The 27,500-nt window shown below is 37.9% G+C and overlaps 1 protein-coding gene across 10 annotated transcripts in view; it reads right to left on the bottom strand.

Moving 5' to 3' along the window:
- The window catches only part of MITF (melanocyte inducing transcription factor), a 273,400-nt gene that overhangs the window by 77,089 nt on the left and 168,811 nt on the right, over nucleotides 1–27,500 (bottom strand). For 7 of the 10 annotated variants that reach the window (XM_021007556.2, XM_021007553.2, XM_078152144.1 and 4 more), the window contains one exon: nucleotides 26,766–27,015. The exons of 1 other annotated variant lie outside the window; for it this stretch is intronic. In XM_021007556.2, the coding sequence (XP_020863215.1) occupies nucleotides 26,766–27,015 (250 nt within the window). The remainder of the gene's footprint in view (nucleotides 1–26,765; nucleotides 27,016–27,500) is intronic. 2 more of the 10 variants (XM_021007554.2, XM_078152143.1) reach the window with 1 other exon arrangement.

Here is a 27,500-nt window from a genome sequence, read left to right as displayed (position 1 = left end):
ATCCGACAGATGCTATGAAAATTCCAGTGCCTAAAAGTATTATCAGTTTAAAGCTGGAAGGGACCAATGAGGCCATCTTACTCAACCCTCTTGTTTTACAGATGAGGCACCTGGGACCCAGTGGGGTGATGAGATCGCCCAAGGTCACCCAGATAGTGACAGGATTCAAATCCAGGTCCTCCACCTCCAAATTCAGCAATCTCTTCACTGTATTAAGCCACCTCTCTCTAGCCTCCTCACTAGGCAAAGGGAGAAAAACTGGACATGAGATTTATTATGTATAGGGGACTCCCAGATGAAGAAATTCCCTCTACCGATACAGGGTGTCTCTAAAGTCTTCAAGAGCTGTCCAGAGTACACACCCAGAGTTCCACAGCCAGTATGTTTCAGATGCATGATTTGAACCTAAGTCTTTCTGACTCTGAAGCAAGTTCTCCCTCTATATTACCATGTATCTGAAATTCCACCATTACAATTGAATTCCGTGGGGTTTCTTCTCTGGTCCTGGATAGTGCCCCTTTTAAAATGAAAACATGCATGGTAATTACATGACCTTAGAGAAGTCACTTAACCTTCTAATACTCCAGGGAAGCAGTCTAAGACTATATAATCATAGAGCTGATGGCAATTTGTGTTGGTGGAGGGATTTTCCTTGTTGGGATGTTACCATTGAAGGTGCAGGTTAGGTCCAAAAAATAAAATGAAATGAAATGAGAACACTTTCTAGGAGGGGTGTTATAATAAATTATTTCACACTAGGGTGTTAATGATTTAGCAGATCCACTGTGGAGTAAGGGGCAGTGTAAAAGTAAGAGCTGGTGATAAATCCCAGAAAGGTGCCAGACAGAGAAAGGTCCTCAAGAGGAAGGTGAAGGATAGCAAAGACCAACTTTAGGCACTTCATATTTTTACCTGGTGTTTGTCTAGATGTGAGCAAATATACAGAGGTCCACGAAACCTTAAAGGACAGCAAGCTGGCTGATGTGGCTGGGTTACAGAGCTCAGGAGAGGGGACAGGGTTGGATGGATAGATCTGGGATAAAGATTTTGTGAATGAATGAAGGAAGGAAAGAATGATACTTTTATCAACTATAATGGGCATGTTCTCAGGCCTGTCTTAAAAGGCAGCATGTCATTGTTGTTAGAGAGCAAGACTCTGAATTAGGAAGAGCTTGGCTTGAATCCTGATTCTTACACTTAAGATCTCTGTGACTATGTACAAGTGACTTAACCCCTCTGAGCCTCAGTTATAAAATATGGATTGTTATGAGCCTCAGTACACAGTAGGTGCTTAGTAAATGTTGTAGAAAATTTTCATATGAAACATTATGGCATTCTTCCACACAAAATTACATGTCAGTCAAATTTAAATACAGCTTTTCCCTGTAACAATAATTATTAATAATAATTATTAATAACAATAAAAATAACAACTAGCATTTATATAATACAGGGGGGGGGCAATCAGGGTTAAGTGACTTACCCAGGATCACACAGCTAGTAAGTGTCTGAGGCCTAATTTGAACTCAGGTCCTCCTGACTCCACAGCCAGCACTCTATCCACTGTGCCACCTAGCTGCCCCCATTTATATAGTACTTTTAAGGTTTGCAAAGTGCTTTATAAATATTATTTTATTTTATCCTCACAACTCTGTGATATTAATTATCCCAATTTTAATAAATAAAGAAACTAAGGCAGAGTAGGTGACTTCTCCAAGGTCACAAAACTAGTAAGTACCTGGGGGCTGGATTTAAACTCTGTTCTTCCATATTCCAGGTACTATCCATTTCATAAAAAACTAAGCATTGACATAAATGTGTAAGCAGAGTCCCAAGAACTTCCTAAAGTCCCTAATTTTCCCAAAGGAAATACATTAAAAAGCACAATAAGCTGAGCTTTCCACCATTCCAATGTCACTTTTCTCATTCCCATTTCCTTAAGGTCTTCTGGCTGACTTTCAACATCTCTACAATGAGGCATCCGAGCCAGTTAGCTTTTTGATTAACAAAGGGATAAACACATAAAAGATATGAACTCTTTGTGCACGAAGGGCATTTCAATGTACAGTTCTCACATGAATTTGTGTCCAGTAAAACGCAAAATTAAATATTTCACATTCATTTCAAAAGAATTGCTTTAAAAAAAAATCAATCAACTCTGTGCATGTTGTCATTTGGTAGATCAATTATGCTCTTCACCAATATCAATTCCCCTAAGAACAAGTTGGATTCAAGCAAACATCAATGGTTTCCAACAAAAATTATAATAAGTACAGTACTGTACTAAACCAATCCCACTGCCATGGCCCCAACTCTCATTATCACCTCAACTATACAAAAGCCCCCTAACTGGGCTCCCTTCTTCAAAGCTTTCCTTCCATTTTCTACTATGGCCAGATTAAGCTTTCTGATGTCTGTCTCTGATTAGGACACAACCTTGCTCAATAATGTTCAATTGCTCCTCTTTTTTCTTTTGAATTCAGTCTAAACCCCTAATCCAGCAATCCAAAGCCTTCCATAATATGGTTATCAACCAATTTTCCCTTCCTTTCCTCCCATTTCCCCCCTAAGCATAGCCCTATATTAAAGGCAAACAGGAATTCCCCAAACACGTGCCACATTTTCCCACCTAATCATCTGTACCCAAGTTTTTGGTGGTTATTTTCCCCTCCCTCTGCCTGGTCTGATTTCCCCACCATTTCTACAGTTTGGAAAACTATATCTTCCTCAACATCCATCTCAGTTTCAATCAGTTGTTTCTTCCATTGTGTCCAAGTCTTTACAACCCCCATTTAGGGTTTTCTTAGCAAAGATATTGGAGTAGTTTGCCATTTCCTTCTCCAGCTCATTTGACAGATGAGGAAACTGAGGTAAATAGGGTTAAGCAACTTGCCCAGGGTCACACAACTAGCAAATGTCTGAGGCCAGATTTAAACTCAGGGAGATGAGCCCAGCACTCTACCCACTGCACTACCTAGCTACCATTTCAAGTACCAGTTCCTTAATTTGTCTTTATCTCTCCCAATCTATTATAGATCTCTTTCTCCTTTGAAATTTATCCATATCCCCTTGGTATTCATGCTAGTCTGTTTTCTACTTGTACTCCGGTGATCTGTCAACTTGTCTTTTCTCATCCACCAAATGATTTATTCAATAAGCATTTATGAAGCTTACTATGAACCAGGCCCTATACTAGGTGCTAAGGATACAAAGTAAAAATAAAATAAAATAAAATAAATCTTATTCTCAAGGAGCTTACATTCTATTTGGGGAAAATCATATACACACAAAATTAAATACAAAATATATACATATGGAGATAATTATAAGCTGCTTGAAGGCAGGAACTATGTTATGTTTATCTATTTATTCTCTTAACTACCTAGATAGGTGAGTTATATACATAGTGTGCAAGTACCAGTTGAATATTTATTTCAATATTTGAATGATGTAATCAAAAACAGTTAATACTACCATGTGGTAACACTCTCTCAATGCTGCCCATGTTGGTATTACAAGAGTGGTAAAACACCAACAGTGGTTGATGCATAATTATATCCAGCCCTGTTCAGACTCTATCTGGAGTGATGTGTTCAGTAATGGGCACTGAAAAGAGCAGGATGATAGAAGGACTGTAGACCATGTCTGAGAAGGATTGGCTGGGGGAACAGTGTGAGAGTAGGTATAAATACCCAATTAACTACAAAGGGCTTATGAAGGAAGATTCTGCATCCAGAGAAAGAATAGATAACTAGAAATATGGATAGAAAGATTTTACATACACATACACACATACACATACATTTGTGTCTAATGGTAGTAATCTCTATGGGGGAGGGGGAGGGAAGAAAAAAGGAGAAAAAAGAAAGTTACATGGTAACTTTGTTATGTATTTAAAAGGAATAGCACACATAAACCAATTTGCAGTTTCATTGCAATCATCTTTTTTCTATTCTGCTATGTTATGGAAATGCTTATTTTATTTCTTATGTTCAGAGTAAAATAAATTAAATTTTAAAAAAAGATTGTTGAAAAGAGAATGATTTTTCTAGGGATGCATTGGACTAGATGTGCTATAAGATCCCCTCTAACTCTGAGATTCTCCAATCTCTGAATTCGTAGTTGTGGGCACTCCCAAAGACAGAGATTACAACCTTTTTAGTGACAAGTAGGCAATAGTTTAAGAGTCACTATAGCCAAAAAGAAAAAGAAAAAAATCATGACCCTGAAGCCAACCTGCTGATGAAGGAACCCCTATACTTAGGTGGTATTCTGGATAATGGACATGTATGCAGTCCTCTGTTGGGACAGTGTTGGCTGACTGTTCATTGAGGAAGGACGGTGTAGTGGACAGAGAGCTAGCCTCCAAGATAGTCAGGAAGACCTAGGTTCAAGGTCCTACCTCTAGACACATACTGGCTACGTGACCCTGGACTAGGCACTTACCCTCTTATGCTTGGAGGCAACTCTCTGTGTCTATATCAGTTGCAGAGAAGGTGCCAACCTCCATTGACAGAAGGAGTTACCTATGCCAATGAAATCCATCTATTTTGATCTACCGAACATCTAAGACTAGAATTTTATTTCAATTAGCTGAACCCTTTTTATCTGAGCACTTAAGGTATATTTTCCTGATCTGTGTGTAGCTGCCCACATAGAAAACTTACAATGCTTACTTTATTTTTATTTGGGGACAGAAGAAACAGCCTAAAAGTGATTTTAGAGGAAGAATACTTAATGGTATAGTATGTAATGAATGGACCATGGTTATACCTCAAGTTGTAGTTTATTACTGATATAAAATAACTTGGTTACAGTAAGAAAAAGCAAGGTAGTGGGAATACAAGGCTTAGTAAACTGGCTATATTATTCTGAATGTGATTGTAGACAAAGGTGGCAACAGATAACAAATAGAAAGGGAAGATTTATGTGTTAATTTGGTTACAGAAGAGGTTTAGAAGAAATTTGAGTGAAAGACACTGACAAAAGAAGGGACATGTCCAGGGATGAAGTCAGATGAACTGAGAAAGCCAAAAACCAGAGATCCAAAGGACTGTTCTGATGAATGGATTTGGTGGAAATGAGAGCAAAATGAAAGGCTGGTAACATATAAGACCATTTTCATTAGCAGACTAATTAAGTTTTTTATTATCATATTTTAGGGAGAGGTAAGGAGTTAAATGTTTTTCTCCCCTCAACAGCCTGAAAAAATTGTTTATCAAAAGGAGTAAGTAGAGAGAAAAATTATTTTAAATGGTAACATAATCATCTGTTTATATAATAGTTTCCTACAGCTGATAAGCTAAGTAATTCTGTTAAAAAGGAAAATAATTTATTTTGAGAATGAGCTATGAATCTTCTGATTTTTTTCTCAAAATCCAGTAGAACAGCAGGAAGGAAACGATCTACTAGTAACAGCTGGACTCAGTTTTCCTCATTTACCATATACATTCAATGAATGAGTAAAAATTTAACAGGGATTTTATTGTCATAAACTGTAGATTACTTCTAAAAATTTCAACAAAATAAATAATTTGGGGAAATTTAAAATAGATTTTTATTGATGTTTTGTCATCACCTATATTTCCCCTATATCCTTCCTCCCCCAGAGAATCTTCCCTTAAGATAAATATTTTTTGAAAAAGTGAAAAAGAGGAAGAAAAAAAAATTTCAGCTAAACGGACCAATTCATTAAAAAAAAAAACCTGACATTTTATGCAATGTTCCACATGTGTGGATTCCCCTACTGTCTACTTCTGTAAATGAGCAACAGGGGGTGTCTTCTCATATCTCTTCTTTGGGGCAATGTTTGTCCTTCATAATTTTGCAACATTCAATTTTGATTGTTTTGTGGCTATTGTTCTTTCCTTTTCCTTGTTGTAGTCACTGTGCATATTGTTTCCCTGGTTCTGCTCATTTCACTTTCCATCAGTTCATGCAAGTCTTTTGAAAAGCAAATAATGTCTTCAGGTTTGGTTTTCTTTCTAAAAATGTTTCTAATACCTCTTTTGTTATTGAAGGTTTCACTTTTTTCATTTATTGTTAAGCTCAGATTTGCAGAGTAGGTCATCCAGGGCTGCATCCTGAGCTCCACTGCTCTTCAGAACACATTATTCCATTCACTCCTATGTTTTCTCATGGGTACAGAAGAGTCTTGCATTATTCATATCTCCTTTCCTTTGTTATTTGAAGGTCTTTCTCCTGATTGCTTGTAGAACTTCTTGTTTCTGAATTGATTTATTAAATTTAACTGCTATGTGTCTTGGAGTTTGCAGCTTTGGGTTTTTTTCTCGAGGTGATCTGTTAATTGTTTCAATTGTTATTTCATTTTCTATGTACAGAAGTTCTGGGAAGTTCTCTTATATAATTTCCTGAATCATGATCTTAATGGATTTTTGACCTGTCATATTCTTCTGGGAGACCTATGATACTTTTTTGCTGTTGCTCAGTCACGTCCAACTCTTTGTGACCTCATTTGGGGCTTTCTTGGCAAAGACACTAGAGTGGTTTACCCTTTCCTTCTCCAGCTCACTTTACAGATGAGAAACTGAGACAAACAGGGTGAAGTGACTTGCACAGGGTCACACAGCTAGTAAGTGTCTGAGGTAGGATTTGAACTCAGGAAGCTGAGTATTCCTGACTTCTGGCCTAGAGTTCTATCCACTGAGCCACCTAATTGATCCTTAGGTTGTCTCTGTGAATCCTGTCTTCAAGATTAGTATATTTTGGTTGCATAGTGAGCATATTTTCTTTTAGTTTTGCTTTTTTGTTTTTGGGGTGTTTTTGCTTCTCTTCTTTTAGATGGTCCTTCACTTTTGCATATTTGCATTTCTAGTCTATTGTTATCTCTTTTGTTTGGTAAGATTTGCCACTGCAAATTCAGTTTGTTTGTTTGTTTGTTTTTATTCTGCCCATTATATTTGCTGTGAAAACCATAAATTCTATTCTCATTATTCTCATTTCTCTTTTGAACCACTCAGAACAGCATGCGGTGGTTCCATGTTCTCCTCAAATTCTACAGGGTCCTCTACCTCATCAAACATTGCATTGTTTTCCTTTATTTTGTAGTATTTATTCATAAATGTCTGAACTCATTTACTAGCTCTGGAGGCCATTATTTCCTTCTGTTATTAATGATTTTCTTGTTCTTCCTAAGATCTCTGGTTAATTTCAGGCTTTTTTTTTTTTGCTCCTGATTTTCTCTTTTTCACTTTCTGACTCTCTCCCCACTGATGGTGGTTTCCTTGGAAGCTGGATCTCAAAGCGTCTCAGCCTCCTCCCACATGAGGTAATTGGTAGTTCATTAGCTTTGGTCTCTGCCCCAAGTAAATTTTGTGTGATCAACACTGGCACAGTCTTGAATGCTGTGCTCTTTTCCTCAGGCTTGGTGAAGTTCTGCATGGCCTCCCCCACCCCTTCCTCTACCCACCCACCTACGGAGTCCTGTCCTATTCCCTCTGTCCCTTAGTTCTTTGGCCTAGTACCGGCAGTTCAGAGAGCTGCCATGGTGGTGAGCTGCCACACTGGCACTATGGGGTTGTCCTCCCTAGAACTGGGAGTCTATAATAGTTAATAAACATTTACTAAGTGTTAGGCACTATGCTAAGTGCTGGAATACAAATAACGAGAGAGAGGCAGAGACAGAGAGAGTGACACACAGAGACAGAGACAGAGACAGAGAGACAGAGAGAGAGAAAAGAAAGACAGTTCCTTCCTTCAAGGAGCTTCTAATTTAATAGAGGAAGACAATACACAAAAAGAAGCTGAAAAAGCAGGAATAGAGGGAAGGGTACCTGACATGCTGGCATGGTGGAGAGGTCAGACTAGTCCCAAAGTAGTAGGGTCTGAAGAGAAATGAGGAGGTGTCTGAGCTAAGCTCCCCCCTTAAATGGAAGTTTTGGAGTTCATGGCTCCACCCTCCAATCAGAGGGGCACAGGGTGGTGATGAGGTGGAGTACCAAGGCTGATGGGATCTTACAGGATGCTGAGGATTTCCTAGTAATGAGCTTGCTGGGTCATTGTGGAGAATTCTTGAAGTAGTACACCACCCAGGTGAGAAATGAGGAAATACTCTGACCTGGCTCCTTCCTTAAATACAGGTTTGGGGATTCAAGAGTCTACCCTCCAATCAAAGAGGCAGAGAGCATAGCGATGGGATCTTGTGGGATAATGAGATTTTTCTCAATAACAAGCTTCCTGGAGCATTATGGAGAAATCAGAGAAGTTTAATAGTAGTCAAGCCACATAAGAAAAGAGGAAGTTCCAAGTTGGTGCCGTGGGGTTGTAGAGTCTGCCAAGCTTTTGCTCCTGAAAAGCTACAGCCACAATGGCTATCTGTTGCAGCCTGGATCCAAGGTCCCCATGGCACTGGAGAAAGGGGGACCCTGGGCAGAAGGGTGGGTTTTGTTGTAAGCCTATGTTGGGTCTTCAGGTCTGCTAGTGCAATCTCACTGCCAGTAATGGGAGAGGAGTATTAAGTGGGCTCTGGACTAATGAGCATCAGTTCAAAGATTTTTTTTCTTTTTTGGGGGGGTGGGGAGGGAATTCTGGAGATAGCTGAAAAGTTGCTTTATCTTCGGTACATAATTTCTGTTTTGGAGAAATCTGAGAACTCATGGTGATCAGAGAAAATATTTAGTCCACCATCTTATTACTCACGTGACTTGGAAGTCCCATGTAAGTCTAACACTTTTTTGTATTCATCATACTGACAATTTTTTATGGTACAGTAATATTCCTTTACATTAATGATTGTTTACAATGCTGCACAGGCCATGGTGAAAATCAAAATAATCAAAAAACCTAAATAATTTTTTTTAAAGAATTAAAGTACCAGTGATTCCAAAATACAGATTGTTCCAGATGTCTTAGTGTGCCTGGAACTTACATTCTAACAAAGGAGGCAATATGAGGCAGTTTCCAAGGAAGAGTCTGGGTACTCCTGGCACCATCTTCTCCGGAGGTAACTAACTAGAAGGTATGAGTTAAATAAGGAAATCCACCCAAAAAGGACAACAGATGACACCATATACATACTATAAGGCTATCTCTTAAAAGTGGCATGTAAGATTGACCTAGAGGACAGATAGTGGCCTCATCTTATATGCCTGTGTGAACAGATTATCTTTTTAAAAGTCAGAGACCATTTTCATTTAATGACTTCTTAAAATGGCTATTTGTTTAATATTCCTCAAAAGACGAAGTGAATTACATATACTGGAGATATTGCCTCTAGGCAGAAAAGTTAGCCTCTAAAAAAATGACACAGTGGCTTGTTTCTGCTGATGTCAACATGATCGTTTGAAGGGCATAGCACAGAAAACAACAGCGTCAATAGGCAACTACTTTGATGTCAGCATCTAAGCCCCAAGGGCTGGCTCTTATGAAATTATAGAAGGGAGGATCCCATAAACCCTAAGAAGACTATTATAGGCCCACCTCACCCAATGAAATTAAAATAAGAATGGATGTCAAAAGTAAAAATCAAATGAAACCTTAAACCAAAGAAATAATTTCCTCTAAATAATGTGTTGGAGTATTTCATGAGAATTCATTTTTCTCCTATAAAATTTTACTCCAAAAGTTTGTTCATAACTCCCATCATTGACGTAATTAGGCGTATTTAGGTAGAGGTCATACACTATTCATTAACTGAAAGTCTTCTAAGCCTATTGGAAATTCGAACAGAACAATTTTGCATTAAGATCATTTTTTAATAGCTAATTTATTCTTTTTTTAATTAAAGAATGTCTTTATTTTTCCAGCTACATGTAAAAAACATTTTTAATTCATTTTTTATAGTTTTTGAGTACCAAATTCCCTCCCTCTCTCTCCTCCTCCCTTCTTGAGAAGGTAAGTGCTTTTGATATAGATTATACATGTGCAGTCATGCAAAAGCTATTTACATATTAGCCATGTTGCAAACGAGAACACAGTGGGTCAGTTATTTTTTTTTCAAGTGTTGGTCTGAAGGAAAACAGACTTCTGGACAATTACACATCAAAAATTGAAGGATCTCATATGGTACAAGTGATGGAACACTGTGGTCGGTCTACCTACTTGGTCCTCAGCATGTCAGGCCCTGGTAAATACATTAATTTCATCTGTACCACCTTCAGAATCTGCAATGTTTATGTCAATAACAGAGGTGAGAGAATGACATGGGGATCTGATTTTATACAAGAAAGTTATAGAGTTGTTTCACTTGCTATGTAATTTATTTGTTGTTTTTGTTGAGCCATTTCAGTTGTGTCTGTCACTTTATGACTCTATTTGGGGTTTTCTTGGCAAAAAGGTACTACAGTGGCTTGCCATTTCCTTCTCCAGCTCATTCTACAGATGAGGAAACTGAGATAAACAAGGTTAAGTGACTTGCCCAGGGTCATGCAGCTAGTAAGTATCTGAAGCCGGATTTGAATTCCAGTCTTCTTGATTCCAGGCCCAGAGCTCTATCCACTGAGCCACCTATTTGCCTCTAATTTAGTTGTAGGATCATCATTCCATCCAACTCCAAAGCATGTGTGGCTAAAGCCAGAAAGAAGACAACAAATAGCCACAAAATGGAACAGATGTACTCAGGTTTTTTAATGCTCTATTTCCATCAGCAATGATGATGCAAACACCATATTTGGGCCCTACCACCTCAATTTCTAAAATACCAAATGAGAGAGTGCCAATAACACTTAAAAAGATGAAGTCTGGAAAAACAGCTCTCACTGACAGATACTGAAGAAATAAAAACATGCTGGAGGGGGACACAGTTATAAAGGCATTCAAAGATTGATTTTCAAGGTGTTATAAAGATGGGAAATGCAAACATCACACAATTTCAGATGTGGGCCCCTCCCCTCACGGGGCTCCAGAGTCCATCTTTTTCTCAAATAGTCTCTAAACAAGAATCATCTCATAATATCCCTAACAAGTGTCCAACCCTCACTTGTTGAACTTCATAGACTTCCAAAACAACATTACAAAAGGATGGAAAAGATCATAGCTCATCGATCAAAACCAAGATAATTGAGAAGACATCAAAAATGACTGATCTACATATATACATACACACACACACACCTTCTTTCTTTGTGTAGATTTAGAGCAAGAAGGTACCTCAGAGACTATCTAGTCAACCCTCCCTTCATTTTACAAATAAGGAAAGTGAGGCCCAGAAATCTGAAGCAACTTATTTCAAGTTACATGCAGAAGTGGGATTTGAACCTGTATTTTTCAATTTCAAATGTACTGCTTTTCTTTTGCTTTTAATTTATTTTATTTTTAATTTATGGAATAAAACAAGCATTTCTATAACAGAGCATAATAAAAAAAATTGTACATGAAACTGCAAATCTACTATGTACAATTTGCTATTCCTTTTAAATATACAACAAAATCATCATGTATATTTATTTTCCCTTTTTTTCTCCTCCTCCACTCCCTATGCCCTAAAGATGTCCTCTTCAACTCAGATGGTTCCAACATTACCAGCCCTCCACCCCCACCTGCTTCCCCTGTATTAGTTCTTCCTTTCACACCCCATTTTATAAAATAATTGCTACTTTTTACTTTTTCCTCACTGATTTTGTTTTTTAGAATCACCCCATCATATACAACTCAGTCCCAACTTTATTTCACACTATCTTAGTAATGATGACAATTTTTAGAATATTGATAACAATTTCATATATATAATAAGGAAACAGTTTGACTTTAATGAGTGCCTTATAATTAGTCTTTATGTTTTCCTTATATTTCTTCTGGGTCTTTCATAGCAAATTTTCCATTGAGTTCTGGTCTTTTTTGCTACAAACGCCTTTACAATGCCATCTCTACTTTTTACCTTAATCTTTTCCAGCTCTTTTCCCAATTCTTTAACATCTATTTTTTTATTTCTTCATTTAACCTATAAACTACAAAAATTCATGTACCAATGAATGAAGTTGTTTAAAAAAAAACTTCATTCTAAGGGAAAATATAAACTTAGAAGAAACAGCACATGGCAAGGGGCATCACACTTGACCAAATTTTATTTTCTGAATATCCAGATGCACATTGTATCATTCCTCATCTCACAGGTTAATCATTAGAGCATGAAATACCTGACTTACCAGAAAATTTCATACCTAAATCAGGACATGCTCCTTGCCCCCCCCCAAAATCCCACACTGTTAGCACAGTCTATGATGATTACAAGTAGTCTAGTAACATTTAACTTTATAAAATCTTTAGGAGACTGATTTGAAGAAATGAGAGAGTGTATCCTTGATGGACACAAAGGGAAGAGGAAAATTTCTAAGATAATTTTTTTTATAATTGACCAAACCTTTATGGTCACACGACTAAGAGGATAAAGAATATAAAATCCTGCTCCCTCTCTTTTGAAAACATCTGACTGTATAGAATAAATACAAGGTTAAAGGCTTTCTTCAATATGTCTCCCAATATATGTTAAAATTACACAAGAAACTATGGTAGATGCTACTATGGATTTAAATAATCTATAACCAAAGGACTTCCTGTTGATCAAGGGTGCTTCAAATGCTTCCAAATCATAGACAACAATAATTATTATTATTATTAATAATAATAATAATAGTTAGCATTTCTACAGCACTTCAAGGTTTGCAAAGCACTTTACAAATATTATCTCACTTTATCCTCACAATAATCCTGGGAGATAGTTGAAGAATTATCCCCATTTTATAAATGAGGAACTGAAGCAAGCAGAAGTTAAATGACTTTCCCAGGATCACATAAATAGTAATTCGGATATTCCTGACTTTAGCTCCAACCCTTTATCCACTGTGCCACCTAACTAGAAGGGGTGAAGGGAATTGTTGAGATGTTGACAGCAATGTAGAGACAAAGAGACAAAGACAAAGAGGGAGAAAAACAGAGACAGAGAGAGAGAGAGAGAGAGAGAGAGAGAGAGAGAGAGAGAGAGAGAGAGAGAAACACAGAGAGAAACACAGAGAGAGTTGATGAAACATCTGAAAATGCACAGAAAAAAAGTAGAAGAAAATTTGGAAGGGAACACAGACAAGCTAGTACTCATATAGCACTTTGAGGTTTGCAAAGTACTTTGGATCCATTAACTTATTTGATCTGCACTATAACCCTGTGATACTGGTGCTATTATAGCGTCATTTTTGCAGATAAGGAAACTGAGGCTGACAAAGATTAAGTAACTTGCCCAGGAAGTCATAGCTACTAAGTGCCTGAAGCAGCATTTCTGACTCCAAGTCTAATGCTCTAACCACTATGACAACAGTGTTGGTGCTACTATGTTAACTTTAATACATACTTGAGAAATAATAATCTATACATATTAGAGATTCACAGTTTCATACATAGCCCTTTTTTTTGTTCTTCATATATAGAAATGTTTATGTTTGAAAGTCTCTAATATTGTTAAAAAGAATTTGGAAGAAAAGTATTCTGAATGGATGAAAAACACATTTGGTCCAGACTACACCATGCAGAGATATGACGTCCCTTAGCTTGGCCTTACAGATGGTCAATAAACTAAGCCCAGAACCAAATAAGAGTTCCCCTTTGGGGAACACTTCAATGAATTCAATGACCTTATAAGAACTTATAGAAAGTCACTGCTACAAAATATTCTCCAAGGGATGTTATGTGATGGAACACCATGATCTTAGGAGAATGATCTGTGGGCAAGAAGCGGCATAAAAGATATCCCTGGGGACTGAGAAGAGTAAGGGAAACTAGAGATGTCACAAAAATAAGGAGTAAGAAAAGAATAGCCCAAGTGACACAATAGTATCCCTAAGAGATTAAAAGAAACAAAGGAATGCTTCCACTTCTGGAAAAGCAGAAACATGAATCCCACAGTATGAGAAGTGGCCCCTTGGTTTCAGTCTGTGTCAGGGGAGGAAGTGCCCAAATGGATGAAATCATGGATCCATAAAAGTATCAAAGTAACAAGATGACCTCATGGCATGAAATGTAAAGATGATTTACCGCTTCCTGAGGGTTATCACAATCCCAAGGCTTACAGAGAAGGGGTCTCAACTAAAAGCACAGGACCTTTGTCACCCAAGTCACAGCTGTGCATACTCTTTGCCCGCCAGATAACTACCCTTAGACTCAGCCAAGTCTGTCACTGACTGATAGGCTGAGAAGGCTTGAAGTACATCCCCAATCTATTAAGGGATAGCACAGTGGCACTATTAGAATATTACACTTATGAGAGCCCTTGTGAAGTGGTCCTGGACAGTCTCACATAGAAGGAGAGACTAAATTAAGACTTCAGAAACATGAACTGGCACGATTCTTATCCTTAATTTAAGATGAACCAGTCAGAGTCACAGTCCACTGTAGAAGAGACCACTACTGGGCCCACACTAAAGGTAGCTCCCTAAGTGGAAAGGGCACATCTGTCATCACTCCATACGTGTACAAGGTGAAGGTGGAGGGAAGCCAAGGTGGAAACCTGAGAAAGAAGGAAGGAGGTCTTTGGTCCAAGGGAAAATGGAGCATTCTACCCACCAAGAGGTCAAGGAAGAAAGAAAGCCACTTGCTCATTGTGACTAAGTAGCTTGCTTGCTTTCTTGCCAGAAGCTGTCACAAGAGGGTCTCTTAGTCAAGGCTTTCTGGTGAAAGAAAGAAAGAATGAATGAACATAGGAATGAGTGAAAAAGCATTTATTGAGCACCTATGTGCCAAATGTCATGCTTCATACAAATACAATATACGTACTAATAAAGGGAGACAACACTTAGAGGGGAGAAGGGGGCTAAGACACCCCACCCACACCTCAGGCAGTGGCAGGTATGAGTGGAGCCATAGGACAATTTACTATCATGCCCTCTCCAGATCATTTTTTCCCAATATCTGGAAAGTAAGGGCGGGTGAAAGGTTATGAAATTATCCTGTGCTCTCCCCTTCTTGAAAGCAGTTTCCTCATCAGTAAAACACATATAATAATGGCATCTACCTCACAGAGCTGTTGTGAGCATCAAATAAGCTACGTACATTACGTAAAGGGCTTTGCAAACCTTAACGCTCTATAGAAATGCTAAATATTGCTGTTGTTACTGTTGTTGTTGTCACAAACTATCCTTTAAGTCCCAGTCATCATTACGTGTTTATACCTTGAATCTGACTCTAGTAAGTGGACCAAAGAAAAGCACAAAATCACAGTTTTAAGAGCCTGAGATTGTTAGTCATTCAATCAGGCATTTCCAAAGTATCTACTCTGTGGCAGGAGCTGTGCTTACCATGAGATACAGTAACTACTAAGAAAATGAAGAATTGTTTCATCAGTCCTGAAAGCAGCCACTAAGAAACACCTCTCACAATTCATTCTCCTCTTAAATGACTTGGAGTTCGGCGTCCTGAATCTGTGAAGTCCGGCTGCTGTCTAACACGCCTAAGTTTATATAGTTACTACTGGGTCTGGATCGCCAGTGAGCAGCCGTTTGGTCAGTCTTTTCAAATCTCAGCTTCTTTATCTGCACAAGAGATGAGACAACATTGAGGAAATGCTTATTCGAATAAATGCACCTAACGCATCCGGGTATCATCGGAGTAGCAGCCAAGCGCTGTGTTCGTGTGAAATCTGCAGGCTTTAAATAGCATCCTTTTCAAGTTCGAGGACTAACAAGGGTACTGTAATCAGTGCCGCTACCACTCTCTAGGGTGAAGGAGGCAAAGTTCGAATCAAACAGCCCCCGCTTCTCTGCCGTCAGGAACTGCTGGGGCTTCAGCTCCCTCAAGACATGTTGACTTGGAGAAGTGAAAACACCCGTTATACAGGTAATATATTTCAGCTAGATCACAGGAACATCCAGTCACAGGTCAGTCATGGTAAATAAATGAGACCAAGTATATCTGGGTAGGAAAGCGAATGACAGGGAAGCCAGTGTACCAACTGGAAAACATAAGGCTATGGTGCAACAAATACTTATCGGGCACCTACTGTAAGCCAAATGCTGGGGGAGGAAAGGTGGAAAACAACACCCTCACCCTCAGTGAATCTGCACTCTGACGGGGGGATGCGTACACACAGATACAACAAACACGCATACAGTGTAAGTGGAAGGAAATCTAAGAAGGGGGCACCACCAAGGGTGAGGAGGGGTGAGCAGGAAGGGCCAGTGGTCCAGTTTGGCTGCAATGTAGAAGATAAAGAGCAGAGCAGAGTGAAGTGAGGCCTGATAAAGAACTTATCTGGTTCAATTATGTGGAATTTTTTTAAAGGCAGGAATTTCTTTCCAAAAATGTACTAAGACTTCTTCATCCAGGAAAGGAGTTCTTAAACTGAAATGATGATCACCAATTCGCAGCACTTCTGTTCCAAGGAGATGGGGATGGGTTGGAGGAGAAAACAGATTTGGCTAGAGGCATTTTTCAGAGCACCATGAGACATGCCAACTGGCATCAATGGAAATCGGGCATCTAAAGTAAACTTTAACTTGGTGTTTAGATAGAAAGATCACAACCTCAAAGTCATGAGCTGGTTGGGTATTCAACTCTTTAGGACTAACATGGCCTTTACGAATATTCTCGAATGTTTAACAATGCAAGAAAAAAAACCAAGAGGCCATCACCCCCAGCAGTCCGGTTACTATTCTAAGCATTCCAATTAAATTCCATCAAATCACCCTAAGCCAATACAGTTTGACAAGCACCGCACATACAGAATCCTCAACGGGGTGGACTTGACTTTACTCCCTCCTCCCCTTGACTGAGAAGACAAAAGCTAGCCCTATAGAAAGTAAATGGTGATAAAAGAAAATGCAGTAGGTCACGAAGTTAATGGGGAACCAGAGACAGTCCTTCACGATCTGTAAAAACGCACAAACATCAGGAGCGAGCTACAATCACCACACAATCTTGGTTTTGTTTAAGAGCCAAGTTACAAACTTGAAACCTGTTGCTAATGAACCAGCAGGCATTATTTTAAAACCAACTAGTTTCATGAAATGAGCCAAGAGCTGAAAGAGGCAGGACTAATTACCAACATTCCTTGATGAATTACCGAACGGTGTGGGGTAAAGTCTATGTACGTCTACGTCCTGATCCCCAAATTTATCCCTTACTTATTTCCCAGGAGGTAGGAGAACATGTGGCTAATTAAGGCCCCAATCAAGACAGACAAAATCACTCAAGGTAAGATTTCTTTTCTAAAAAGTAAAGGGCTCTCTGCCTGGTACTTATTAATCTAATTTTTACAACTGCACTAGGCAAACCAAAGCTAATCTTGTCACCATCAGACAGGTCGAACCTGCCAAGCACTGCTTGGCAAAATGATACATATTTGTAATCTGGCCAAAAAGACCATACTTAAGCCTCTCCCGAATGGCAGGAATGTCTCTCTCTCTGGGTTGTTACTTCTGTTCCAGTCGCTGTTACACATACAGGTCCCAGTCCCAACTCCTAAATTAGGATGGCTCCAAAATGGACATACAAGAGAGAAGCAGACTCATATTACAGCTAAAGAGCAACAGAGTATAAACTCCAAACTTTGCATTTAAAGTTCTGGCCATTCAACAACTGTGAAATCAACAGCAGTCTGGTGACTGCAAATACTTTTACGCCTTTTTAAATGTCAAGATCTTTACCCCCACCATCTTGCCTCTGGTGAAAAGTATTAAGAATAATGTCCATTATACAGATGTGTCTCACTTGACACAAGAAATGCATTCTTGAAAAGTTGAGTGCAAATGAGGCTTCTGAAAATGTCATCTTATTTTAAACACACCGAGGGCACTCGCTATTAAAGGGAAACCAGCAATGACCCTTTTTGTGAAGTAAGGGATCAACTTGTAATATGATTAACTACCACTGAGTTTCATTTGTCCCATTATTAACATTAGTTTGATTGATCTGTTTCATAAGCTCAGGTTGGAGTTGGTGTTATTTTGCTGCTGTGAAGAGGAGCACACCCGCAAGTCAAGCGTGATAAGCTACTGTCTTCACAAGCAAATTCTGAACTCTGCAGAAGTTCTGTGTTGTGGTCAAGGACTAAAACTTCCTCCAGATTCATGCTAATATGACCAGAAGAGAATAGAGACACACATTCAAAGGCAAGATCCAGGATTCTTCCCATGACTTCATCAACTTGGGCAAAACCACTTAATTGTTTTAGAATTTTGTCAAAATGCAAACCACATCTCCTTAGTCTAGAAAAAAACAGCCATTTTAGGGGGGTTTATTTTAATTTTTTATTTGCACACGGGGTCTCCCTATCTCACACAGGCTGGAAGTGCAAAAACCACTAGGGCTCAATCCTACTGGTGATCAGCTTCATGTTGTGAGCCGCTTCACTGCCAATTGGGGCAGGTTTGCCTCTCCATAGACAACCTGGTATCTCCCCTCTCCTGTCCCTTTCCATTTTGCTCTCACTATACCGATGCCATATTGGGCTCACCATATTGGTGCCAGTCAGTGCAGATACTCAATTGGCTTCAAACCTACTGTAGCTCAAGACTCCAGAGTGCAAGAGATCCACCAACCCTCCCAGACTTCCCTCATAGCAGGATTACAGGTGTGTACTGCTACATCCTGCTTATTTTGTTTTTCTTTTTACATCAAGCCCAACAAGGATGCTATCTCCTGTTCTTCTCCTATAAAGCCAAATGAAAAGATGGAAAACTCAAAGCTCTCCTTAAAGGTTAAGTCTCTTTCTCCACCTCATTTATGGAGTATCTTGAGAAACTTCATGAGTACACTGAGAGCCTCAGTGAACAACCTGTAGAATGGATCCATTTGTACATATATCTTGGACAGCCACTATGGATAAACAGTAGGCTGGTTCTAGGATTAAATGTGAGGAGGAAAGTAGGGTAGATTGCCTTTGGAGAACTATATGGTGATTTGATGACCTCCAAATTTCTCCCTGAAATTAAGGACCATCTTTCTAAGATCAATATTCTTTCTGTATTGCTATATGACTACAAGTAAAAGAACACCTTAAGGTCATAGGATCATAAATTTAGATTAAAATAAAAGTTCCTTAGAGGAACTCAGGTCAAACCTTCTTGTTTTACAGAGAAGGAAACTGAGAGTCAGAGAGGGTAAGTGACTTTCAAGTATAACACAGCTAGAAAGTGTTAGAAGTAAGATTTGAACCTATGTCTTTCTAACCTCAAATCCATTATTCTAATCATTACATTATATTGCCTCTAAGGATGTCTAAGGGACGATGGAAAGATGCATGGTTGGCATAAAATTCCTGCAACCTGGCATCAATAAAGACTCATACAAAAGCAGTAGTAGACAAAAAGTAAAAAGTGGCAGTATTATCAAATATAAATAGGATCGACAAAAGACAGGAGGTGGTTATATAATGAAAATTAAGGAAAAGCTATAGACAAGTATGTGCTCCATTAATATTGACCAGAGATCCAGGGTAAGGCCTCAAGAACACAGAGTAGAATCAACATGGAAGAGCTGTGGGAGAACACAGTTAAGCATCTCACAGCATAAGAAAGTGAGAATGGATGGCAGTCTGCAAACTTGAGGAAATAGCCATACTATTGAATCTCATACAAAAGCCAACCAGAAAGACTCTTCAGTATCTCAATATAAAAGATGCTAGAGTTGTCTATTCAAAATATGAACCAAAAAGTAAGAACTGTTGGTTAAAAATTTTTTAATTTTAAAAAATTTAAATTTTAAAAAGTTAATATAAGAAATTTTAATAGGTTTTTAGATAGAAAGCTTTCTTTTAGTAATCATTTAAAATTATATAGAATTATACAGTATTTTCCTCTCAAACTGGGCTATATTATTAAACAACCAACCCTATGGAATGCACAGGAAATCAGCTTTAACTTGCTCGAAGAAAGCAATCTGCTTCCATTCTCTTTGATTGGGCAATTGCCCGGGGTGGGGGTGGGGGGTAGAGGTAAGGAGGATTTGTTTGGATTTCTAAATTGTTCATAATTATTTCCAAGGCTATATTAAACAAATACCCATTTTATGGCTATGTTATTGGGAATTCTGGAAGAGAAATTATTTCAGATAAATACATTCTGCGGGAGATGTGGAAGGAGGGGAAGGTTCCAAAGAGAATTCTGTGGTAAAAAAGCATTTGACTAGTAATAGAGGATGTTCTAAAACATTAAAATTCCTAGCTTCTCAAAAGCTTTCCTAGTAGCTAATAGTTTGATAGCACAGTTCTCTGAATCTGTTAAACCACATTCGTTATTTTTCATCTGACATTTCAGAGGGTCTTTCTGGCAGAGCACAAGGAGGGACTTGAGGTATTCTGATAAGAATGGCCAACTGATTTAAATTCTCAAGATACGTGTCAGTTAAGATATGAGTTTTCTTTTTCTTTTACTTCTGTCTCTCAAGCTTATTTGAGGAAAAAAAATTAGCCAGGAGTTTGTTTTTCTGCTCCATTTATACCAGTCATTATAAGAATTTTTTTGGACAGGGCCTGGGGTCCTCAGTCTTGATTTCTTTTTGAAAGTGTGACTCCTTCTGCCTTTTCTCGGAATTTAGCCCTCTAGATTCTTTTGAATCCATGATTTCAGTACAACATAGCCATGCTCAGCATGATAAGGGGGAGATCTCAAAGCATGATCTGTAGACTTGTCTGAGGTGCAAGCATTACATGTGTTTCCATAGGGATAAGTGTTCCAACTGGCACAGGGGAGAAACAGGAAATTTCAAAGGACAGTCATTTACCCTTAGTGATTTTACTACTAAAAATTCACTAATGATAGCTGGACTCTAGTTTTCTTTCATTTCATTCTAGCCTGCCACCCCTTAAAACAGAGATTCTAAACCGGAATTCTCTGGCCTTGGTTTGTCTGTTTGTTATTAATGTAATTGATTTCCTTTCAAATCCCATATATTTTATACATCTAAAAACATTATTCTGAGACAGATTCCATAGACTTCAAGAGGCTGCCAAAGGAGTTTTTAACACAAAAAGGTCAAGAGCGTTGAGCTAAAGCCTGTACTTCCAAGTATCTCTAGTTGCTCCACCAAGGGAAATGTAAATATTATGGAAATTAAAATAAAGCAGGCCTACGAATATGGCCTTCTTTTGTAGTAGCAAACAAGAATGGAAGGACCAGGTGAAGTTCCAAGAGGGCTAGACTAGATGCTTTTGACTCTACCTGTGATTGAAGGAGCTAAGTCTGAGGGGACTTAGAAGTTCTTTCTTCACACTCTTACATGGCCCCAGATTCCATATCCCTCAATGACCAATCAAATTGAAACTGTGCAGAATCTAGAAGCCATTCCCCTACTGGCCAAGACAGCTAGACATATAAAATATGTCTTTTGGTCATACAAAACTCAGTCTACTATTTTCACTTTGGTCTGTTGTTTCTGAGTAGTTTTATAAAATAAACCCGTGCACTCATTTATTATTTCCCCCCAAAATCTCAGTTAGTTGGCTGTTTGACCAGTACAACACTGCACAGATTTTTGAATTGTTTATTCTTTGTATATATGCTTTTTAAAGACAGACTAAAAATATGGAAATAACACTTTTGAAACAACATCTAACTAAATAACTGTAAGTCCATATCAATATAGCAAATCAAAGTGGAAGGTTAAAAAACATAGGGAACTGAGACAGTAGATAACATTTAAAAATCAATCAATTATGCATTAAACATCAACTATATTTACCTAGCACTACAGTGTAAATTATATAAGACCTTAAGAAATACTCCATTTCCTGAGTCTGAGCTGCAGTTATAAGCAGAGGGGGAAAAAAACCAAACTGGAGTTTGGACATTTACTCCATGAAAACAAAGCCTGTTAACTGCTGTTCCATCTTGACTCAAACAGGTTCCCCATTACATTAAATCGTCTCCTCTTAGAATATTAGCTCCTTGTGAGTAGGTATCATTTGGCCTTCTTGTTTTTATATGCAATACTTATACATAGTAAACACTTAACAAAAGTTTGTTTACTCTTCTCTCTCTCTCTGTCTCTCTGTCTCTCTCCTTTCTGTTTCAGAATTTTATCCAAAAGCAAAGGGAGCTCTCACTACAGAATGCAAGAAAATTTGGATGCCCCTTGCCTACTCCCTGATGAGTACAGTACACATATAATGTGGTCTTGAGAGAACGGAGGATGTTGGTGCTTCAAAAGGGGTTTACTTTCACTCAGTTCCTCCAAAGTCACCTAGACTATGGGTCAAATTTTGCTACATTCAGAAATCTCATAAGAAATATTTTTTTTCACCATTGTACAGGACTATACAGATATATTTGCTTCCTTATTTTATGAACGCTGAACTTCAGCTGTACTATCAAGATCAAGATTTTCTTTATCTAGTCCTAGGATCAGCAGAAATGATATAAAAAAATTCCCCCATACACCATTTACTACTTTGAATCTATGACAAATAGATAAATATAACTTTTTAAACTGATACATAAAGTATTAGTGGTAGCAAAGAAACTCCAAAAGAAAGAACTATATTCTTGTTGTGAGGTGGTTGGCTGGGCATGAGGTGGCAATGCAGAGGCTGATGATCTAGGCTCATGGAGGAAGCAGGTGCTTTCTGTGATCAACCGAAGATCCAGAGATGGGACAGAGGACACAACTGAAAGATGGGTGTGGGGAGGAGAGTGACTGAACTTCACTGGGCGATCCTTGCTACCCTTGAATCCAAGATCTGAAAATTCTTCCCTGGGTGAGTTTGCATTTGTCTTTGTTTAAAACAGGAGCTCTTCAGTTTGTTTGGTCATGGACCCTTTTTGTGATCTAGTGAAACCTATGGACCCCTTTTCAGAATAACATTATAAAATGCATAAACAAACATAGAGAATAACAAAAGAAAACAATTGCATTAAAATTAATTAAATTTAAAAAAAACGTTCAGGAACCCCAAGCTAAGAACTTTCAAACTGACAGGATGATAGGATAATAGATCAAACCTGGAAGGGAATTTAAATGCCAAAGCAAAGTCAAAACTCCAGGGGGATTGAAAAGTAAGCTGTCTTTGAGAAAAATCTTTTCCATTTTAAATGTATTCTGCAAATGCAAATAATAATAATAATAACACATGAGCCTACAAAGTACCCTGCCTAACTAACCAGGAAAGTTAATTTTTTTTTAACAATGGCAACAGAGAAACATCCTACAGAGAGTATTTCTGGCTAGATCAAGCAGTTCTAAAGAAAGCTGAAAAAAACGAGACTACCATTCAGGAAACAGGCAGTAATATCAGTTTCTTCCAGCATGAAAATGAAGAATCAATATAATGAATAAATAAAATCCATTATTAAATGTCAGCTAATAAATAGTATCAACTTAGGCTGATGCAGATAAGTTATGTATAAACTCAGAGGCTGAACAAGGATAGAAAAGTTCTCATTTCTGATTTGTAGGCTCCAGACACTAGGTTTCAAGGTTTTATACAATATGTAATAAAAGATGTCAAAGTTCTTGAAGTCTCAATAATAACTAAAATGGATATAATACTTTCAAGTTTTCAAAGCATTTTCCCAAAAATATGTTAAAACCTATAAAGGACCTCAGAGATATTTTAATCTAACCACATTTTGCAGATCAGGAAACTAAACCCCATAGGGGCTCCAGGCCTAGCTCAAGGTTACCAAGCTAATTAGTGGGAGAATCAGTCTGAGAACACAGATCCCCAAGGCTCTTTTCTCTATGACACAAGAGGATGGCTTGGGTCTAGTCTTTCCTAAGAGAGGAATATGGATGAGATAAGCATTACGTATTTTCTAACCCAGCGACTATCTCTTTATAGCAAAAACATTCATAATCTGACGTGTTCTTCACAAGATTTGGACCTAATCATCTTTCCATTGTACTTCGTAGTAACAATTTTGAGATGAAGAATTCAACTTGGCTTCTGTTACAGCTAAATATTCATATAAGTTTCTATTGAGAAGGTGATGTACAAATTTTTAGGAAGAAGAAAATTTAGTTGTCCTTTGTAAAAACAAAAGAAACAATAGATAGGTAGATAGATAGATAGATAGATAGATAGATAGATAGATAGATAGATAGATAGATGGAGCCCTGTTGGTTTGAGAAAACCACTCTGACTGTATTCAATTATATTATATAAAATACCTGATACTGGCCATTGAGATTAGACAATCAATAATAGCACTGCTATCTTTTTTCTACAATTCTGCTTACATTAAAATAATCTAAAAATGATGCATAATAATTTTTCAAACATTAACAATGGTAGCATATTTGCATGAAACCATAGCCATAGAGCCATGACGTGAAAAAAATAAACAACTTAATGCATTTGAGTTCTCTTCATTTAAAAAAAAACAATATTTACAGTATCGTTTCATTGGCATAGATTGTAATTCATGCCCCCCTAAAAAAAATCCTACTAAAACATAAGAATTTGTAAAATCCCTGGGTGCGATTTGAAGAAAACTTCCATAAAAGATACACCGCTTTAAGATGTTAGCCTCTCAGGACAATATCTAAAAAGTTTCGATATTTTTCTGTTTGACTGTTTAACTTGTGCGTAATACATCCTGCCTTGATAAATACCGAAACTAGATTAGATACTGTTCTGAAGAGTGGTCATTTGTCTTTCTAGCTTTATGAGCTAGTTCATTAGTTCTTATAACTGAAATATAAAATGCAAACTCTGGGTATAAAGGACATCAAATACAAAACAGATCCTTACTGAACACTCATTTGAAGACTTCCGCCTCACAGTTCAAATAATATATTTGTATTTTAACTTCTGACCTTTTGTCACAAAGGATCTATGTTCTTTATTGGCGCTAAAGACAGAGATATGAACAGGAAATAGGAACACACCAAGAAAAGAGCCGAGTGCTGTTCAAAGCGATGATCAGCATAATCCTTTTCACAACGGCATGTATTTCTATGCATGGACATTGCATGTGGTTGTAATGTGTTCCTCTAATACTCCCACCACATACCACTTTCTTAAAGTGATGTTGATTCCAATCAGCATGCAATCAATACCAATATTAACTTCTGTTGTTATTATGTGTATGACGCTACCAGTGTGCTACTATAAATATCTTCTAAAACCTTGCGTCGATGGCCACTGAAGAAAAAGCCAGCAACTACTGTGTGGAGAAAATAAACATACTTTTCCCACAACTTCCATACAAGTCCTCAAGGTGCAAATAATTTACATAGTAAGCAATATTAATTCTACTTAGTGATTAATAGAAAATAAATCAATGCAGTGGTAAGATTACTCATTTTAATTTAACCAAGATGAGATTCAGTTTGCCCATCCTAAATCATAATTAAGTAAAAAACAAAACAAATAAAAAAAGATAATGAATCCATTAGCAGTAGTACACTAATTTTTAAAAGTGCTAAACCATGAGAAACTATGATTTCAAGGCACCATTTATTTTAACTCTGGCATTATCAAGTTATCTCAGTTGATTCCTCTTTCACCAAGGCTGATTATTTTTAAAGGCTTGGATTCCTTTATTTCAAAAAAGAACCTTTAAAGAACCTACTGAGTAACATTTTAACTGTTCAATGGTATCATCATCTTGCTTATCTGAAGTGGCAGTCATTGCTAATAAGTTTCATAGTATAATATTCAAGAAGTGGCATATCCCCAGTTCTCTCAGGGAAGCCATCATCTCTTCCTGTTACACGTGTTTTAAGAGTAAGATGCTGCATGGCCGAAGTGCTTTGTTAAGTGCCAACAACGAATAACCAATGTGAAAAGTTAACCTGTTTAGGGGATGGCAATATATGTCACTCCCTCCCACGCCACCCCTCCCAGGGAAGAAGGGGGTTTGACGAGTGGGCAGGATCCAATTGGGAGGCCAGTATTTTTGGCTTTTTCTTTTGTGTTGCATTCCTTGTTCAAAGGACCACAAATGCACATCTTTTAACAAAGCGCATTTTTCTATGTGACTTTCTCTGGACTTCCCATGTGTGAACCAAAGTCTATTGTTAGGCCAGCTACAATTTTCTCTGGTAATTAGGAAGCTCTCTGTCCCCTGACAGAAAGACACCAGCAAGCCCCTGCAGCTTCTTGTCTAACAAGAAATCAAAAGCAACCAAAACCAATCAACTCCTTTGAGTAAAAGGATTATGACGGCTTAAAAAAAAAACCCTCCCAATTTAAAACTGAGAAGAATTTATAGAGAAGTTAGATTTGATTAAAAAAACAAAACCACAAGCATTGATTACTAATAATCAGATGCAAAGAACAGAAGTGAAAATAATTTGGAAGGTTTTTGTTTTTAAATAGCTTAAGAGAGATACTTTGGGCACATTCCAGGTTTCAAAACTTCCCCAAAGTAATCATTTCAATAAACAATAATTCAAATAACAAGAAATTCTAATTTCAATAAAGTAATTCCTCCTCAACACTTAAAATTGAATATTGACAGTTTCTCTGGTATTTCCTGTAACTGTCTAGTGTTTCTTAAGGAGTCCTTACTATGTTCTGTATGTGATGCATTTAGCTGCCCCAAATATGGCTTAAAATGCGACAATGCTAAATAAAATAGACTTAGCAAAAGACAACACATAATGGGGAGGGAAGGAGTCAATAATATATGAATTTTAAGCCTGTGTTCAAATTACATTCATTAATCAACACTCAAATAGATGGCCAAATTTAGATCACAGAAATGATAGATACTAGATAGCTACAGGCATGAGGAAAGGTGACAACCCTAATATTACATCCAGGTATACTCATGACTACGGGAAATCAAAGTTCATCAGAGTTTTTGACAGCCCCTTCAAAGTAAAGGGAAGAAGTCAGACCAGATCAGTGGGTTTAAGAGGGAAAAAAGTGATACTCAACATACCTTAAGGACTTCCATTGGCACCTGGGTGGCAGGGGGAAGACTAGGGGGGACACTGACGTTAATAGCTGGTGTCTGACTCACGGGGACTCTCTGTTGCATGAACTGAGCAGCCTGCTGCTTCTGTTGCTGCTCCCGGCGCTCTTGCTCCTGCATCTGCTCACGCATGAGCTGCTGGCGTAGCAAAATCCGTGATGTCATACTAGAGGAGCTTAGCGGAGGCTTGGAAGCCCCAGGATGCTCCGTGGAACTGCTGTGGGGGAGCCAAAAGAGAACAGTGAATTCCCTAATGAAACACCTCTTTTGCATTGGGGGGTAGAGGGGTGGTGTTAGCTGAAATTATACCAAACTATGAAATTAACTTTTGCAAATATAATCAGTAACAAAATGGTACTCAACATAATTGGAATTCAAGAGCTGATCGGATTTTAGTCATTAGTAGTTGAATTAAAATAAGTTAACTTGATTACATCCAAGCATTTTTATTATGCGGCTTAAACGTGTGTTGTTTTTTAACAATTTTATACCAAACACTACACATTAACAGTAAATATAATACTGCCATATGTGGTGACAGGAAATAGGGCTTCTTAAGGGATTATTATTTTTACACATTTAGTTCTTTCACCCTTAAATATAGGCTGCTTGATCTTCTGGTTTTAAAACTGACTCCCTGCACCATGATTAAATCATTATCCAAATTCCATGAAGGTATCTTTAGGCAATAGTGGCAACTAA

The sequence above is a fragment of the Phascolarctos cinereus genome, unplaced genomic scaffold (genome assembly GCF_003287225.1).
Source record: "Phascolarctos cinereus isolate Bilbo 61053 unplaced genomic scaffold, phaCin_HiC Scaffold_4;HRSCAF=312, whole genome shotgun sequence".
Classification (NCBI taxonomy): domain Eukaryota; kingdom Metazoa; phylum Chordata; class Mammalia; order Diprotodontia; family Phascolarctidae; genus Phascolarctos; species Phascolarctos cinereus.
The sequence above is the reverse complement of the archived record's forward strand: the minus strand, read 5'-3'. Positions and strand labels throughout refer to the sequence as shown.